Here is a 19,743-nt window from a genome sequence, read left to right as displayed (position 1 = left end):
CTCTACCTTATTGGGAGCCATCTTGGGTACTGGCCAGTACCCAGTTTACCAAAAGATAGATTTTTTTTTTTTATGTTTGCCGTAGTGTAGATTCCCCCCCCCCCCTCCCAGATCACTTAGATGCTTGTTTCCTCAATTCCCTCCCCCCTTTCTCCCACTTCTAACAACTCAATTTTTCCGTACTGTAGCGGTTCCCACCCGCTCCCTCCCCACACACGTGCATCCATGCGTGCCCCCGAGACTCCGCCCCCCACTTCCTACTTTGAAGCCATTGATGGCCGCCCACATCGGCTCCCGCCCACCCATGATACCGGCCATCAATGTCCGGTGCAGAGAGGCTCTCTCTGCATCGGATGGCTAAAAATGGTTATTGGAGGATGCGTTGATATTGAGACATCACTGCAATAACCGGAAAGCGGCTGGAAGCGATCATTGTTACGTTCAGGGTACGTCGTCGGTCGTTAACTGTTTTTTTTTTAGGACATACCCTGCATGTCGTCGGTCATTAAGGGGTTAAAGGGATGCTAAATCTATTTTTTTTTTGCTCATGATTCAGATAGAGCATGCAATTTTAAGCAACTTTCTAATTTACTCCTATTATTTTTTTCTTTGTTCTCTTGCTATCTTTATTTTAAAAGCAGGAATGTAAAGCTTAGGAGCCGGACTATTTTTGGTTCAGAACATGGATTATGCTTGCTTATTGGTTGGCTGAATGTAGTCACCAATAAGCAAGTGCTATCCAGGGTGCTGAACCTAAAATGGGTCGGCTACTAAGCTTTACATTCCTGCTTTTTAAATAAAGCACTTTAAAGTGATAAATCCAAGCTTATAACAAACGCTAGCATCTACTATCACTAGAAATAAACAGTTTCTGTCATCACTTCCTAAAAAAAGGGTGTTCTACTTGCCACACAGGGTGAGTTTATCGCTAACTCAGCACCTCCGGCTGCCCACGGCACAGCGCTCTTCTTTAATGAGGTGACATTCGCACCTCTAAACCAATAGTCGTGCGTGTCAACTGACATACTAGCACAACTAGAGGTGGAATCGTCACCTCATTGAAAAAGAGCGTTGTGCATTGGACGGCCGGAGGCGCTGAGTTAGCAATGTACTTGCCGCACAGATAGGGCGAGGTTTTTTTAGGAAAAAGAAAATGGATGAGGCATTGAGAAAATGTGACCAGGATCAAGCTACTAGAAAAGGAAATAAATTTAACAGAGACAAAGAGGATTATGAACAGAACAAGGTATATAATTGGATGGTTATTCACCAGCAACAGCGATTTAACAATAAAAATAAGTATGGAAACAAGAAACATCAACAAAAACAACAAGACGCATCCAAAATGGGACCTAAGTCCATCCTTAAAAAGAAAGATACTAAGAGGGTTGCATTCACCGCCTCAGAGGGTGAAACCTCTTACTCAGAAGCCAATACTACAGCTAGTTCATTTTCTTCTCTTTCATCCCTTTGCTCTTCTTCCTCTCCTCCCTCATGTGTTTATTTTTTTACAGAAACCTACACAGGAGGACGTGGATCCGGTGGTACGTCCCAAGACACGGAGTGTGAAAGAAAAGGGAAGAGAAATCGAAGAAGATGGAGAAAAAAGAGGGGGAAAAATGAACAAAAAGAAAAAGGGACAATATAAAATAATATAGAGCCCGATTCCTCTAATGAATTAAGCATTTTCAATATATCTAAATATGATTTATCAAAAGAGGAATATGCTGTACTCTCAAAAGGATTAGGTTTTGCCCCTACCAATATGTTCTCTAGCTTTAATACCCTATTAGATATTAATACATTTATAAGCAAATTAACTTTGAAACGTTTTTTTTGCTTTAACTATTAGGGATTCAGCTATGGAGATAGAAAGTGAGATTGACATTGTTAAGGACATCGGGTCTGACAAGGCACACATTCAATGTACCCCACATCTACCATTTCAAGATGCTTGTGCCATTGCCACCCTCGATGCCCTCTACAACCCTGATGAAGATCAGGAAGGGGAAGTGCCTTTAAATATACTAAATCATCCGAAAAATAAAAGGTCCTCTTTTTATCCTGTAAACTTTAGGGGCCCGATGATAAATGCTTATCATAAAGCAGTTCAAGAAGACATATTTAAGCTTGAGCAGGATACAGACACTAAAATAAAAATAGAAATGTTGCCGCCCTTAATCTGAATCATGCTGAACATATAGCTCTTAAAAGTTTACAAGACAACAGAGATATTGTCATTAGGAATTTGGATAAGGGAGGCAGCATTGTAGTAATGGATAAGGCTTTTTACCTTCAGGAAGCACATAGACAGCTTTCAGATTTTACAGTTTACCGTAAACTCACAAACAATCCCACTTTACCATTTAAAAGGGAATTTACAAGATTAATTGAAGATGGCATTACTCTTGGTGTTTTCACTACTAAAGATCTTGAAATTTTTATCCCAGATCACCCCATCATTCCTATATTTCATCATGTACCAAAAATCCACAAAAGTGCCTCCTGTCCGCCTGGTAGACCTATTGTGGCTGGTATTGGATCTCTTTTGGAGCCACTTGGAGAATGGATGGATAGTGTCCTTCAGCCTATAGCCACTAAGCAATTAAGTTATCTGAAGGATACATCACATCTTCTGGCCACATTGGATACTATCAGGTGGCGGGAGGACTTTTGTTGGATTACTGCAGACATAACATCCCTTTATACTAGTATCCCCCAGTACCTTGGTATTAGAGCAGTTGATTTATTTTTGGAAAAGGATTGTGGGCTAGAAAATTCAGTTAGACTATATATAGGGGATGTTTTGAGGTTTCTGCTATCACATAACTTTTTTTCATTTGACGGAGAGTTCTATCTGCAAATACGGGGAACAGCTATGGGGGCAAAATTTGCCCCCGCTTTTGCCAACATCTTTGTTGCCTGGTGGGAGCTAATGTACGTTTACTCCCCCAACAACCCCTGGCATGAGAGGATAGAACTCTTTGTCCGGTACATAGATGATCTGCTCTTAGTGGTGCGCAGTGATAAGGATCCTAGACTTTTACATGACATGTTACTTTATTTTAGTACCAATGAAATGGGCTTGAAATTTACAGGTGAAATGAATGAGAATTTCATTAATTTTTTGGACCTTACTCTGTACATTGCTGATGGTGTGATCATGACCAAAACTTATAGAAAGAGCAGTCATTAGAACTTAAAGACAGGCTTATTAAGAGGGGATATGATCCATCCCTTTTGGAAGAATGTAGACAACATGTAAAAATACAAAACTATAGGCCTGGTGGGGTGAAGAGGTCAGGAACAAATATATCAGAAGAGTCTGTTGTTCTTTCCACAGAGTATACATCACAATTTACTAGTATAGTGCAGATCCTTAAAAAACATCTTCATTTGCTAATGGGTGACCCTGTCCTCAAACCACTTGTTGATAAATGTAGATTTGTCTCCAGAAAGCCTAAAACCTTAGCTAGATCACTGTCCCCCAGTACTATTACATCAAAGGATGACCAAGGTCGCCAATGTTGGCTCTCTAAAAAAGGCAATTTCAAATGTGGAGGCAGGCAATGTATTGCCTGCGCCAACATAATAATTGGAAATACCTTCAAATCTACCGTTGATGATAAAACCTATAACAGACTTTTATGCGAACTGCAGGACCACATATGTGGTATATCTACTCACTTGTAACTTATGCAGAAGTCAGTATATAGGTAAAACGTCACGACAGGCTAGAACCAGATATGGAGAACACACCAGAGACGTTAAAAATTATTTTGTTGATTCAGCAGTGGCAAATCATTTTAATTATTATCATTTCAGTCATATAGCAGATATGTTAATACAAAATATAGATAGAGCTGTACTCCCCCCTAGAGGTGGTAATAAAGATAAAATTTTGGACAAAAAAGAACTTTATTGGATTCTAAAATTGCACACCAGAATACCAAATGGTATGAATAAGGAATGCGATATTAATTTCTTTATTGACAATTAGTTCTTAGCTTACATTTATACATATTCCTTTATTTTCTAGCCTGTTTTTTTTTTTTTTTTTAAATGGCTCTAGTAAACCCATCTCTCTCTATATATCATGTTTTGAAATATTAGGTTAATGACCATTCTGCTTATGCTTAAATTTAAATTTTTGTAATGAATCATTTGCAGAATTTTATATTTCACACGTGATATTTGTATGTTTTTTTTTTAAGCTCCTTGTTTTCTGCTATTTTTGTGTATGTAATAATTTATAATTAATAATTTTGTAATTTTCCTTGTATCATTGATTTAGTCTTTGTTTTTGTTTCTTGCTTGGGTTTAAAACATTATCAGTATATCCTTACTCCCAGGGTTCATTTGTTCAGAATCTAATTGCCTTAAAATGTATAAGTTTAACTTATGTTTTACACTTTTTACTGTTGGTGGGGAATGGGTTAACTTTTATGTGTATATAAGATTGATCAGGCCTCTACCAACTATGCCTATGATTAAGCGCCACTAGGGGGCACGAAACGCGTCAGGCCTTCTGTCCCTCTGTTTGTCTGTAAGTCTGCACCTTGTTGGAGTTATTTTTAAAGCCTCCTATACTTTATTTTGGTGGTTTTTGAATAAATATTTCATGATATTTTACTCCCCGAGTAGTGCCTGCCTCATTTCTCCAGTATTCACTTTTTTGGGGCTGATCTCCCTTGGTTACGGCACTCAGGTATAGCACTCACCTCATTGGATGACTTCTTGCTTCCTTATGGTTCCGGTTTCAGACTAGCGCTGCCGCACGCCGTGATTCTGTCCCAAAAAAACTTTCATGATATAAATAGGGCATGTAATTTTAAACAAATTCCCAATTTACTTTTATCACAAATTTTGCTTTGTTCTCTTGGTATTCTTAGTTAAAAGCTAAACCTAGGCGGTTCATATGCTAATTTCTTAGACCTTGAAGACTGCCTCTAATATGAATGCATTTTAACCTCTAGAGGGCATTAGTTCATGTGTTTCATATAGATAACATTGAGCTCATGCATGTGGAGTGAGCACTGATTGACTAAAATACAAGTCTGTCAAAAGAACTGAGATAAGGAGGCAGTCAGCAGAGGCTTAGATGCAAGGTAATTACAGAGGTAAAACGTGTATTAATATAACTGTGTTGGTTATGCAAAACTGGGGAATGGGTAATAAAGGGATTATCTTTCTTTTGAAACAAAAATTCTGGTGTTGACTGTCCCTTTAACTAGTAGGTCAAAATATAATTATCACTAATCACACCTTTATCAGTTGCTTTTCTATTATATACTTGAGTTCCCTTCCCCTTATTTTAAGGGACAGTCTAGGCCAAAAAAAACTTTCATGATTCAGATAGGGCATGTAATTTTAAACAATTTTCCAATTTACTTTTATCACCAATTTTGCTTTGTTCTCTTGGTATTCTTAGTTGAAAGCTTAACCTAGGAGGTTCATATGCTAATTTCTTAGACCTTGAAGGCTACCTTTTCAGAATGCATTTTAACAGTTTTTCACCACTAGAGGGTGTTAGTTCATGTACTTCATATAGATAACACTGTGCTCGTGCACATGAAGTTATCTGGGAGCAGGCACTGATTGGCTAAACTGCAAGTCTATCAAAAGAACTTAAATAAAGGGGCAGTTTGCAGAGGCTTAGATACAAGATAATCACAGAGGTTAAAAGTATATTATTATAACTGTGTTGGTTATGCAAAACTGGGGAATGGGTAAAAAAGGGATTATCTATCTTTTAAAACAATAAAAATAATGGTGTAGACTGTCCCTTTAACCATTTAAATGATCAGTAAGTGAAAAAAAAACATTGCTCCAAACAAAAATCCCCTTGGGGGTTTCCAGTATGAGTAGATTGTTTTTTCTGGTAAATTTCAGAGTTGATTCCATTTTACCTCCTCCATGCCATGTGGCAGGCATCAGCCAATCACAAAACACATTTACTGTGCACTCTTGCACATGCTCAGTAGCAGCTATGTAAGCCGAAACGCATAAGAAAGTCTATGCTACGCCTGCTTGTTTGGATGTATCCTGGGGTGGTTGTACCCTTATTTTAAGAATGCTTCAATGAAAATTGGATTTTATTTGATTTACTTTGAACAACCTCTGTTTCTTTCATATTGGCTTCACTTCCAGCAAGTTCTTTAAATGGGACACTGAACCCAATTTTTTTTATTATGTGATTCAGATAGAGCATGCAATTTTAAGCAACTTTCTAATGTACTCCTATTATCAAATTTTCTTCATTCTCGTATCTTTATTTGAAAAGCAAGAATGTAAGTTTAGATGCAGGCCCATTTTTGGTGAACAACCTGGGTTGTTGCTGATTGGTGGATAAATTCACCCACCAATAAACAAGTGTTGATAATAGGAGTAAATTATAAAGTTGCTTAAAATGGCATGGTCTATCTGAATCACGAAAAAAAAAAAATTTGGGTTCAGTGTCCCTTTAAGTCACTGCTTGTGTTGAGAAGCGGAGCAGGTATCTGGAACTGCAAACACGATTGATTGGATCGATCAGCTGGATTGGCTACAGCCATACCACACCACAGGTCTACACGGGCGCTCGCCATAGCTGAAGGATGCTGACAACAGGAGGAGGATCACAGAGGGATCCACTACTGCCTTTACAGGGACTGAACTGTTGTGATAAGGTACCAGCATTGGGACAGAGGCTAGTGGACTATTGGACAGCAGGTGTGTGTGTGTGTGTGTGTGTGTGTATGTATATATATATATATATATATATATACTCCCCACAGACATTGTTACGCTATAAGATACCTTGCTTTCAATCTAATAAAGTATTGCAATCTTTCATATGGAGTGTATGGTTCTGACTGTGTCTCAGAAAGTGTGCATATACAAATATTGTGCACATTTTGCGAATGAAAGTAAAATAGAGTTTCTTTTTATATAGTATGCTCTCAAAGTACAGGCCCTGGGGCCATATGCAGCCCTAAAGATAGTTTAATCTGGCCCTCCCTTGTTTATTAGGAAATTATTTATTTAAGCCCCATCATTTTTTTTTTTTTTAGGGTTCTAAGAGGTTTGACAAGTTGACGTTCTATACAGACACTCGCTAGATAAATATATTGAAGACTCCATCATGTACTGGTTGGATTACAATTATACAGTTCCAGAATGATCACTTCACTTGCCACTCACAAGATATTTAAATACACAACTGTGTATGTCTATTGTGGGCTACAACTCCCACAATGCACTATAACTTGAGTAAATGTCACTTCCAGTTATTAGTATATCCAGAGCACTGACTCTGTTCAAGTTGCCCCCTATCGGATAAGCACACTTGGCCATTGGCCCCCAGATACAATGAGCTTGATACCCCTGCTCTGAATCATTAAAGTTTACTTTTGACTAGTGTTCCTTTAATGCCTAAGGTTTCCTTTCTAAGCTCATGATCGAATTACAAATCCATATGAATAAAGAGAGAGGAAGGAGAGTACCTTCACCTATAAAGGGACATTCTAGTTTAAAATAAAAGCAGTTTTATTAACACATTAGTGTACAGATGCAGATTAGTCACTGCAATTAACACTGTTCATGTTCCAGTGATCCATTTTACTTTATTTAAAATGATACTAAACCCAAATTATTTCTTTCCTGATTCAGATAGAGCATGCAATTTTAAGCAACTTTCTAATTTACTCCTATTAGCAATTTTTTTTCGTTCTCTTGCTATCTTTATTTGAAAAAAGAATCTAAGCTAAGGAGCCAGCCAATTTTTGGTTCAGACCCTGGACAGCACTTGTTTATTGGTGGGTGCATTTAGCCACTAATCAGCAAGCACAACCCAGGTTGTGAACCAAAAATGGGCCGGCTTCTAAACTTACATTCTTGCTTTTCAAATAAAGATAACAAGAGAATGAAGAAAATTTGATAATAGGAGTAAATTAGAAAGTTGCTTAAAATTGCATGCTCTATCTGAATCATGAAAGAAAAATTGGGTTCAGTGTCCCTTTAACTTTATATGCTGGGTACAACTATAGTAGCACCATGCCATTTCTTTTTCACCTGTGCCTTCAACTCTTTTCAAAGATATTGTCTAATGGTAAACCATTACAGAAACCAGTTGGTGAAGCTTTGCATTTTCATACTAAATGCCGTCATTTTGGAGCACAACTATTTTGTCACCCAGTTACAGAAGCGGTGCACATTCACTGACCAGTGACACTGCTGGCTTTTTTTTTTTTTTACAGCTGTACCTTGCACTTTGGTTTAGCTCACATAAGAGCAGCAGCTTTACATTTTTGCAGTTTTACAAATTACATAATGTTGCTTATTTTTAATAACATTGTGCTGATTTTCAGACTCCTAACCAAGCCCCACAGTGTCAGATGTATACGTGCAGTTATAAACTCACTAACTAGTATTTGTAAGGTGTTCAAATAAGAATTTTAGAGAGCTGCAGCCACGGGAGGAAAAGCAATATAATGGTAAGGTAAGTAGTAACTATTAGGAATGAGCATTCGGATAATTTGTGATGATTTAAAGGCAGAAGGCGGCGGCTGCTCACATCATTCTGCCCTTTTCAGAGAAGGATTTCTTCTCTTAAAAGTGCAACACAATAAGACCTATGCAAAACCATATCTTAGCGTATTGCACATTAACAAGAAGAAATCCTGCACCGAAAAGAGCTGAATGCCGTGAGGAGACGCTTTCTAATCATCACAAATGATCCAAGTGGACATATCTAGTAACTACGCTACTGTAGCCATCAGTTTAATGTACAACAAACGTATCTACTGCTTGTCTGGCAAAGCAAAGTGGCTGTGATTGCCAGCTACGTAAATATGCCAGTCTTAAATAGCTCACTAGCCGTGAACTGTTCAGGATTCTGCATTCCACAGAATGTACTCCAGTCTCTCAGGGGGGTGGGGCCTGTGCATACGGAAAACTAATTTTTCAATTAAAATAAGAGGAAATGCAGGCGACATAAATAATGTACACTGGAATTTTCCCCCCCCCTTTGTATAAAAAAAGGGTCAGAAAAAAAAATAAAAAATGATGTCGCTAGTGTTAAAATGATATGCTAGAATGGGTTAGAACATGTAAATTATTATTGTGGCCCTTTAAAAAGTGTTTTATGTTTATAATAGAGCAATCATAAAAATTGTAACACATTTTCATTCAATTAAAACTAGTAGACCATCTAGTAGTAAAAATAGTTTTTGTTTTATCACAGCAATCTAATTTACAAGTGAAATACAGTTTACAACTGGCTTCAGTATTTATTTCAGGTATAATAATTATATAATTTCTACCAGTAGGTAAGAATGAGTTTTGTCTCAGCAGCCGCAGTAAGTGTACTATTTAAAAGGACATGAAGCCCAAAATTATTCTTTTACGATTCAGATAGAGAATATAATTTTAAACAACATTCCAATTTACTTCTATTATCTAATTGGCTTTATTCTTTAGATGTCCTTTGTTGAAAAATAGCAATGCACATGGTGAGCTAATCACACAAGGCACCTATATGCTCCCACAAATCGGCAGCTGCTGAGCCTATCTTGATATGCTTTTCAACAAATTATATCAAGAGAAAGAAGCCATTTATATAAATTTAAGTAAATTGGAAAATTGCACTCTTTCTAAATAAAAGAAAAAAATGTGGGTTTCCTGTCCCTTTAAATTCATCAGGACAATATGTAAAGTACTTTTACTAAAATTGCCTGTGCTTTCCATTGAAAAGCTTCTAGAATTTACTTTTTAAGCTATTTTGATGTCATGGACTGCTCTGTTGCAGTTAATATTTTAGCATAAAAAAAATAAAAATCACAAAACACAACCGAGAGTTCATTTTTATGTACAGATAAAAATCTGAACAAAATCATGCAAATTAGTCAAGCACATGGGGGGGGGGGGGGGGATTTTTTGTTTTAAAAAAGGTGTAGCTCATGTAAAATGTTCTCATCTGCATGAATTTATTCAGGAATTATCAGAACTCCCAATCACCCTGCAATTTGTGAGATTTACCCCAACAATGGCAGTTCCGTACAGTTGTTAGTCTTTCATTCTGTAACATATGTCCTGGTTTCCCTAAAAGAAACCTCAGACCAATACATTGCAAAGGAACACACAAACCCTGAGCACCGAGACCCACCCCTGAGGCTCCTGGACCCAGAATTGAAAATGTAAATGGCTGGAAGTATTACATTTATTTTCTGTTCTTCAAGAAGTGAAGGTCAAATTAAATATTTACTTCCACTTAAAGTCACATACAAGTGCTATGTGGTCAGAAGGATGTGAAACACTAGGTAAAGCTTGATAACTGGTCACTTCTTCATGACTTGGCAAAGGGATTACTTGTTCCACATCTATACTATTCGAGTCAATAAATATATAATCTAGGCACCCGTGAAATCCCCCTACATAATTTGTGTACGCAGGTTCTCCGCAAGCACTTCTAAGCTTCATAGAGTGGGTTAAAGACATGTTGCATCGTTCTTCCTCCCCATTGGAGGTCCAGTCTTCATGGTCCTCAGAGATAGTTCCATTATTCACAAAGCTATACATGCCTGTGGAGGGTGTACTGTTGAAATCCCCACAGAATATAACCGGAATGCCAGAATATAGTTCATGTGCAACGTGTCTAATGTGAGAAAGTGCCACAGCAATTTGTATCAGCCGGATGTGGCCTCCTATGAAAAACGAAAAAAAAAAAAAAGTTTTATTCACACTGTACAAAATACATATGTATAATAGGTTTCAAGTTCTGTAATATTCTGCAAATTGCCCAAACCAGCTACATATCCTGCATAAATAAGAGAGAAGTGCTCGACCTGGGAACGAACAATAGCATAATAGCTTATTCTATGACTAGTTACCACCCAAGAAGCAGCCTCTTTTTGCTCAACATGTGCCTTTCACAGAGAAGAACTATCCTGAAGCATATCAGTCTGATCCTGACTTCACAGTACAGTCCAGCCCGGATACCAGGCAATCCCTCTGAACGAGAGAAACAGCAAAACCCCAGACAGTACAGTCCAGCCCCGATACCAGGCAATCCCTCTCTGAACAAGAGAAACAGCAAAACCCCAGACGTATGTTTCAGCCTAGTGTGGGCCTCGTCAGTGAGGTGCAGCCATATCCCTCTAGGCACACTGAGCAACGGGTCCACGTCTGGATTCCCGCATCACACTTAGGGAGACTTCCCTAAGTGTCATAATTTGCATAAATAAAATGAGAGAAGTGCTCAACCTGGGACCCGTTGCTCAGTGTGCCTAGAGGGATATGGCTGCACCTCACTGACGAGGCCCACACTAGGCCGAAACATACGTCTGGGGTTTTGCTGTTTATCTCGTTCAGAGAGGGATTGCCTGGTATTTCAGGGCTGGACTGTACTGTGAAGTCAAGATCAGACTGATATGCTTCAGGAAAGTTCTTCTCTGTGAAAGGCACGTTGAGCAAAAAGAGGCTGCTTCTTGGGTGGTAACTAGCCATAGAACAAGCTATTATGATATTGTTCCCAGGTTGAGAGCTTCTCTTTTTTTATTTATGCAGCTAAATATCCTGTCTTCCTTAAAGGGACACTAAACCCAATGTTTTTCTTTCATAATTCAGATAGAGCATGCAATTTTAAAGCAGCTTTCTAATTTTCTTCGTTCTCTTGCTATCTTTACTTGAAAAAGCAGGAATGGTAGCACCATTTTTGGTTCAGCATCTGGATAGCGCTTCCCGATTGGTGGCTAAATGTAGCAAACCAATCAGCAAGCTCTACCCAGGTGCTGAACCAAAAATGGGCTGGCTCCTTACCTTACATTCCTGCATTTTCAAATAAAGATATCAAAGGAATGAAGAAAAATTGATAATAGGAGTAAATTAGAAACGTGCTTAAAATTGCATGCTCTATCTGAATCATGAAAGAAAAAAAAAATGTGGCTTTAGTATCCCTTTAATTGTAGCCAATTACAACTACCTGTAAACATGTTTGTGCACGGCCCTTGTATGCTGCTGAAAAACAGTAATACATTTAATAGAAACATTTTTGCTAATAAAAGTATAATACAAAAATGCTTAAATTACAAACTGAAATGCACCCAAGCACATTTTCATATTGACCTTTCTATCTCTAAGCTAAAAGTGGCAAATTTTACATTGTTTCAATGTTTATTGCACAAATTATTACTAACCTAATTAATGTAAAATGATGCAATTCATTTGTGCTTTGGATAGCTTAAAGTGCCATAATAGTTAAAAAATGCATGCAATTTTTATGACCATCGGCCCTGGTCTACTGTGTGTTTAACCCTTGCAAAGAGCTTACACACCCAGTAGAAGTGCAGTGGTGCACTGCTGGTACTGAGCGGAACCCGCCACTGATCCAATCAGCAGTACTAGTTGCACATCACATCCTGAGAGGAATTTCTCGTGTGTTTAACAACTTTGCAGTGTTAAACATAGTAGAGCAGGGCTTGACAAATCTGTTTTAAATTTAGAAGCCAGTAAGAATATTGAAGAGCCAGACAGTGGCATTTCTATATAGATATATGGAGACTAACCCAAAATGTTAGGGTAGAATTCTTGGAGCCAGTGGCTCCCTGGCTCCTGGGTTTGTCAAGCCCTGGATTAGAGAATGTAATTTTTCAGCTATTATGGCCTTTTAAGTAAAGGTTAAACCCATAACTAAAGTCACACTCTGACCCACAACACAAGACAGCTGTTGAAATGTGTTTAACCCTTTTGTGTTTGCAAAAAACACTAATGCAAAAATAAAATGCAATGGAGACTTAGTGCATTTTTTTTTTGTATTAGAATGTTCCTCTAAAATCTATAAAATTGTCTTATTAGAGATGACAGCAGAACATACCTTTAGGATGAAAATACAGATGGGTGTTAGCAACACACACTTTTCGGGAAAGATCAGTTGTTGATTGCAGAACAGAGACCTGAAAGTAACAAGGCAATAAAAGTATATGAATCCCATTTGTCATTAGAAATGTTTCTTTTACACTCTCTCTGTTGCTCCAGACATAACAAAATCATACATTTAAAGACTGTTGTGTCTTGGGTAGGATTAAAGTAGTGTGTGTAAGGTGAGCAGAGAGCTGTTGATTCAGTCATGTTACTTTTTAAGAAGTTAAACATATTAATAAAGAACTGAGACCCAACACAGTATTGGAAATGTAACTGTCATATCTAAATTGCCCTTGGCTAATATTGTAGTTTAATCATGAATATTCAAAGTTATTGGAATGTAACAATTTGTGAGCATGGGCTCCATAGTTCCAAAAATTTGCCAAGAGTTGATAAAATGCATTATAATAAAATGATAAACATGATTACAACCATTGCTATCTACCTACTGGCATACATACCACCATTACATATAAAAAGAGAAGCAATCTGCAAAGAACGAACACCAGCTCAGTAGCTTGTCTCATGGCCTGGTTTCCACCTGGGAGTAACTTCTTTTAGCCCAATTGTGCTTTTCACAGAGAACTTTTCTGAAGTATATCAGTCTGATCCCGCCTAACAAGGTCAGTCCAGCCCTGAAATACCAGACAATACTCCTCTGAACAAGGAAAATGGCAAACCCAGACGATTGTTTGGCCTCTTTTGGGGCTCATCAGTGAGGTGCAGCCATAACCATCTAAGCAGTCAATAGCAGTCTTTACCATCAAGTGTGTATTATCCTGACGTGCAGACTGTTAAGAGCAGCTCCTTCAGGCTCTGCATATCACAGCATCCAAAGAAGTACAGCAGCACCGTCATACTTAAAGGGACAGTCAACACTTCCGTTAACATTATTTGAGATTGAAAATTAAAAACCCACGATCCGCCTGCACTATACCCCTCCTGCCTTGCTTCTGCACTAATCAGCTTCGGTAACTTCTCTAATACCAGGTAAATATGGCAGCCGAACTCCCCACACCATTACGTAGCTGCCTTCTTCTTCAAATGATCAGCAAATCAGAATCCAATCCTCGGTCAGAAATTACACGCGCTTGCAATTTCTGACCGAGGATTGGATTCTGATTTGCTGATCATTTGAAGAAGAAGGCAGCTACGTAACGGTGGGGGGAGTTCGGCTGCCATATTTACCTGGTATTAGAGAAGTTAGCGACGCTGATTAGTACAGAAGCAAGGCGGCAAGGCAGGAGGGGTATAGTGCAGGCGGATCGTGGGTTTTTAATTTTCAATCTCAAATAATGTTAACGAAAGTGTTGACTGTCCCTTTAAAATCATTTATTGGGTCCCAGGAAGCAAAGTACAATGACAGTGTTGGGCTTACTTGCCCTTAATCATGATAACGGTGCTACTATACTTTTTTGGATGCTATAACCATCTAAGCACATTGGGCAAGAAGCCCACGTCTGGTTCCCCTATCAGCCTTAGGGAGGCTCCTTGCCCAATATGCTTATAGGAATATGGCTGCACCTCACTGAAGAGGCGCAATGAGGGCAGAAATGATTGTCTGATGTTGCCATGTTCAGAGAAGGGTTGCCTAGTATTTCGGAATCAGACTGATAATACTTCAGGAAAGTTCTTCTCTGTGAAAAGCACTATTGGGCTAAAAGAAGCTGCTCCCAGGTGGTAAAATGTCAAAGAACAAAACTACTGAACTGGTGTTGGTTCCTGAGAGTGCACTTCTCTGTATGTATCTGTACATACCACCATTGCCTACTGCATAGAGGCACCTGTTCCCACACATGAAAATGCTAAATTACACTGAACAATTACATTATGACCATAAAAACACAACTGGGTCTTCCATGTAAAACAAACACCATGTAAAGATTTAATGCATCAACCCCAACACAAACATGTACTAACGACGGCAGGTGGCTAATTTATTTCAAATGCAGAAGCAACTAAGAATATAGAGATGTCAGAAAAGGGTGTTGCTGGATGCCAAAGGGGGCACCCAATGATTGGAGGAAGCCGGATTCATCAGCGATCTGCTCAATACTAAAGGAGATGCGGACAAGTTTACATTAACAAAAAGGTAAGTATTTTAAAGAAAGAAGCGTAATTGTGAAGTTTAAGGACTTAAAGTGCCCCTGTTTTTAAGAGTATTTTTAAATATTGGGCTTTAAGTCATTCAACTTTAAAGGGGAATAATAGTGCAATCAAGCCTCACCCATGCAATAAGAAAATGCTCTAGTGAGTTAATTATGTGTGTGCAGTCCCTGCAAATGGGTTAAATACATGGGAAATGCCCAGCAGCAAACAGGTTTTGAACAGAATGTAAAAAATATTTGATGTATATATATATATATATATATATATATATATATATATATATATATATATATATATATATATATATATATATATATATATATATATATATATACACACATACATACACACACACACACACACACACACGCACACACATACACACACATACTCTGGGGGGTCTTATAAATAGGCATTCAACCCCTTTGTGGGGGTTTACAACAGAAGCAAGGATTTGGCACTATTATGTAGTTATAAAAAGCAATGAATCAGTTCTCTACGCACAAAAAGTGGTGTCTGCTATGTCACCATGGCCATAATGAAGTTGCAACAATACTGAGGATCACACTGTCATGGAGGCAGCAAATATTTGTTAACTGCTTGAATGCCAATGGGGACAGCATAATATTTCAAGTGTATTGACGTCCTCTCTGACACCCAAGAGTTACCATAACAAAAAAAACACAGCATCAAACACTTCCCATTGCAATTGTCAACTGACACCAGAATGTCATGGGTGGTGATATTTTGATGTTAAAAAAAATCTTTACCTGTGAGGTACTGATCACCAGATGTGGTCAGTGATCTCTGCTGAAATATGTGGCCGTGGTTAGACCCCCTGAGCCTCACCTGTAAGCATCTTAACCTCCTGAGCCTCACCTGTAAGCCCCCAACCCCCTGGGCCTCACCTGTAGTACAGAGGACCTCTGCAGCACCTTGTCCTTGACAGCAGGGTATCCAGAGAGCTTCTCCCGCAGCTGGGCATGCAGAGGGTCCCCCAGCAAGGCTTCATTAAACAGAATATCGTGCTGGCTCAGGAGGGTGTATCGGCTCCTCCGGTAAAAGGTGGCCAGGCCTTCATGCTGCTTGTCTTTCATCCTAAACACACCGTCCAGTCCAAAAGCATCCAGGGCCGGCCTCAGACTGTCTGAGAACACAGCCTTGTCCACCTCTTGCAGACACACCAGGTCCGCGTTGTAGCCGGACAGCTCCTTCTTGATCAGGTTCTGGCGGTAGTCGATGTCTAAGGCGTACGGGGCGCAGTAGGGGAAGAGCACGGTACGGGAGTGCTCGGTCTGGGCGTAAACGTCCGCTAGGATGTTATAGGACACGGTACGGGTGATGGGGTCAGCGCTGATCTTCTTAGTGTAGAGATGACGGTGATCAAACGTGCAGGCCCCGGGCCCGGCCTCCACGGGACTACTCACTTCCACCTCAAGTGAGGCCCCATATCGCTCTCCGTTGCCCGGGGTGAACTTCAGTTTAAACCGCAGGCCTATGTCATGGATGTCCGGGGTATAGACTCTGTCATGGCCGGCTTCTACCCACTCCTCCTCCGCCTGCTCTTCACGCGAGCCTCCGTCTTTGGCCCTTTTGTACCACACAAACAAGGAGGTGTGGGGCTCGCAGAACTCCAGCTGTAGTTTGGGACAGACGGGGAACCCGGCCATCATGTGCTGCGGCAGCTCCAGCTCCTTTATGGTCGGGGGGTTCTTCTCCACTCGGTACCGGACCTCTCCTACTTGAAGCACCGAACCATCCTGCCAGGCCTGAGAGTTCAGCGCCTCCTCAGACACGGCCTCCCCCAGATAATACAGTGCAACCTGCGGCTCGGAGGCAGCGGCCTGCTCCGTCTTGTTCTTTTTGCTTTTCTTGGCCTTGTTCTGTCCTTTGGCTGCATTAGTGGCGATTCTGGCCAGGGCCTTGCCCAGGGGCTCACTCTGCTCCCGCTGCATGTGCCGGTGGCTGCCATCCAGGACGAATGAAATGCTCATCTTGGCCTCGGTGGGCACACTACGGACCACGGCCCGATCCATACTCACAGCCCGGAGAGCCGAGGCCTGAGTACAGGCCCTCAGCAAATTCCTCAGCAGCAGCCGAGCAACTCCATTCATTGCGGCCTGCGCATCTCCAGGCCCGGTAAGCTGCGAGCAACCATGGAGGAGGCACCGGTATCCCACGTGTAACCCAGGGGAGGAGAGAACATGCTAACGCCCCCTCGTACTAAGCAGCCTTCAGCTACCATTTTAAATATATATATATATATATATATATATACATACTATATATCTATCTATATATTAATAGTTTTCTTTTGTTGCTAATACATATTGAACTGCACATAATCACAAACTAACCACATCACTAAAGTTTACCATTACTTAATTATATTAATAAATTACGTTTAAGGGGCATGAAACCCCCCAAAACTATTTCATGATTTAGACAGTATACAATAATAAAAAAAAGTTTAGAGTCTTAAATTAAAGTGACATTAAACTTAATTTTTGTTCTTTCTTATTTTTCATGATTCAAATAGAGCATGTGTTTTTAAACAACTTTCCAATTTACTTATTTTATTCAATTTGCTTCATTCTATTGCTATCCTTTTTTGATGGAGCAGCTATGCACTACTGGGAACTATCTGAAGACATCCGGTGAACCAATGAAAAGAGGCATTTTTTGTGCAGCCACCAATCAGAAGCTAGCTCCCAGTAATGCATTGCTGCTCCTAAGTCTACCTAGATATGTTTTTCAAATAAGGATACCAAGAGAATGAAGCAATTTAGATAATAGAAGTAAATTGAAAAGTTGTTTAAAATCAAATGTTCTCTCTGAATCATGAAATAAAAAATATGTTTCATGTCCCTTTAAGAGCATACCTAGGTAGGTATGTCTGAAGCTCTACATGTCAGAAAAGTTTTATTGCTAACATCTAGTGCTCTTGCAAATGTATAACAGTGTTAAAAGTGCTGCCAAATAGTGGGCCAGACACATGCAAGCTCTGCAGCCTATTACCTTCTTTTTGACAAAAGATACAAAGAGAACTAAGCACATTTGATAAGTCAATTAGACTTTCTTAACATTGTATGCTCTATCCAAATGATATAAAACATAGATTTCATGTTCCTTTAATTCAAATCATTAGAACTGATATTTTAGAAGGTAGTTGAATGTTCATGCTAAAAGGAAAACATTTTGGAAGGCATTGAGGGGTTAGGGTAGTTGTAAAGTTGAGAAATAATATATGGGATACATTGTGAATAAAGGGGCCTTAAACTCAAAGTATAATTCATCATAACATATTTATAGTATATAACTGTGATGTATTATCATTACTTATTATTTATTGCTAATCTGCCACCCATCATGTAATTTGCATTTTTTTCAATTGCTCTACAGAGGTTGGAGAAGCATACCAATGTTTTTAGAACACAGACTGCAACATTCCACAAAACGGTTACCTGATCAGTGCAGGAGCTCAGCTTAACTGGCCACAGCAAATGTAAAAAGATAAATATACTAAAGAGGGGTTTGAAGGGGTTTGTCCCTGAACTACGCAAATGCAGATTTTACTAACAAAAGGGACAGTTTTAAAAATATTTTATTGCAATAAAGAAGGGTATGTGTATGGGGCTAATATTTAAAAAAATCTTATTAATAAAATTATATTTTAATACAAATCCTGTGTGTGAGCTTGCTGTTTTTTGTGTTATGCATACTTTGTGTGTATGTGTATACATGCATGTGCATATGTTAGGAGACAAACTTGCTTCTGTATCTGTCTTTCCCTGTAACTTTGACCTCCAATCATGACGCTGTTACCTTAAAGGGACAGTTTACCCAAAAATGTTCTCCCCTTAAAATCGTTCACAATTATCCAATTTACCTGCTGGTGTGTATTGAATTGTTTACAAGTAGCTCCTTTACCCCTATTTTGGCATTTGAATTAGCCGATTTAGCCTGTTGTATCCACACCTATACTGAAAGTTTGTATACTGGAGTCTAAGCTATTGATAAGCCTATGTAAGCACAGCCAGCAGAAGAAATTACACTCCCAGTGGGGTGCAGGATAGTGAAAGTGATGATAAACATTAACTTATCAAATGTCATATATTTAATCATTCTCATTAAAAAAAAATATATATGTGTACCTTTTTGGTTTTTAATCCATCTGTGAAAGGGTTAAATTAGTGCATATAGTAATTCTTCTATTGCAATGTTTTGCCTGCCCACTTGGATTAACTCTTTTTTTTTATTTATGACAATTCCAGTGAACATCTAATCAATGTGTGTACCATATGACAATCTTGAAGTCAAGCCCTTTAAAGCCCTTAGGAAGTCTATGTAGAAAGTGGATACAAAAACAAGCAAGAGAAGACAGTACCAGCGCTATGCAACACTTACTATGAGTAAAAGACAATATTAATAGAAACATATATAATATTCACAACTTAGTACCCAATATGAGACTAGGAACCTACATCGGTAGTGAACACAATATATCAGAAATGTAGACAAAACAGTGTACTTGGTAAAGCAAATCTGTCCCAACAATGTCAGGCGTGGAGAATCTCCATATAGATAAACTTGTCCCAAAGACCAATATTCAGGGCTCAAAGTCTATGGAAAGCAATCCCACAAGGTCATTCTTATTGTTCCAATTAGGGAAGGTGTTGTTCTCTGTGAAGGAACCAACTTCCACTTGATCTCCCAAAAGCAGACTATAAAAGCAAA

The 19,743-nt window shown here is 39.0% G+C and overlaps 1 protein-coding gene and 1 long non-coding RNA gene across 2 annotated transcripts; one reads left to right on the top strand and one right to left on the bottom strand.

The window, feature by feature from the left end:
• Positions 1–9,191: 9,191 nt before the first annotated feature.
• PDE12 (phosphodiesterase 12) lies at positions 9,192–17,187 on the bottom strand. The gene is made up of 3 exons (XM_053720856.1): positions 15,915–17,187; positions 12,851–12,929; positions 9,192–10,682 (listed from the first exon to the last, which is right to left on the bottom strand). Exons 1-3 carry the CDS (start codon positions 17,118–17,120, stop codon positions 10,240–10,242), a joined length of 1,728 nt encoding a protein of 575 aa, XP_053576831.1. The 5' UTR covers positions 17,121–17,187; the 3' UTR covers positions 9,192–10,239.
• LOC128666335 (uncharacterized) lies at positions 17,028–18,689 on the top strand. The gene is made up of 2 exons (XR_008403232.1): positions 17,028–17,145; positions 18,409–18,689. It is a non-coding gene; the product is annotated as an uncharacterized LOC128666335 (long non-coding RNA).
• The last annotated feature ends 1,054 nt before the right edge of the window (positions 18,690–19,743 follow it).

The sequence above is a fragment of the Bombina bombina genome, chromosome 7 (genome assembly GCF_027579735.1).
Source record: "Bombina bombina isolate aBomBom1 chromosome 7, aBomBom1.pri, whole genome shotgun sequence".
Classification (NCBI taxonomy): Eukaryota; Metazoa; Chordata; class Amphibia; order Anura; family Bombinatoridae; genus Bombina; species Bombina bombina.
This window is presented reverse-complemented; position numbering and strand designations above follow the sequence as displayed.

What these genes read in the sequence shown, in the direction of transcription:
- PDE12 (XM_053720856.1), bottom strand. Translation starts at nt 17,120, where the DNA reads ATGAATGGAGTTGCTCGGCTGCTGCTGAGGAATTTGCTGAGGGCCTGT. An exon ending in AGAGGTCCTCTGTACTACAG is followed by an intron (nt 12,930 to 15,914) that starts GTGAGGCCCAGG and finishes TGTTACTTTCAG; the next exon opens with GTCTCTGTTCTGCAATCAAC. An exon ending in TCTGTATTTTCATCCTAAAG is followed by an intron (nt 10,683 to 12,850) that starts GTATGTTCTGCT and finishes CGTTTTTCATAG; the next exon opens with GAGGCCACATCCGGCTGATA.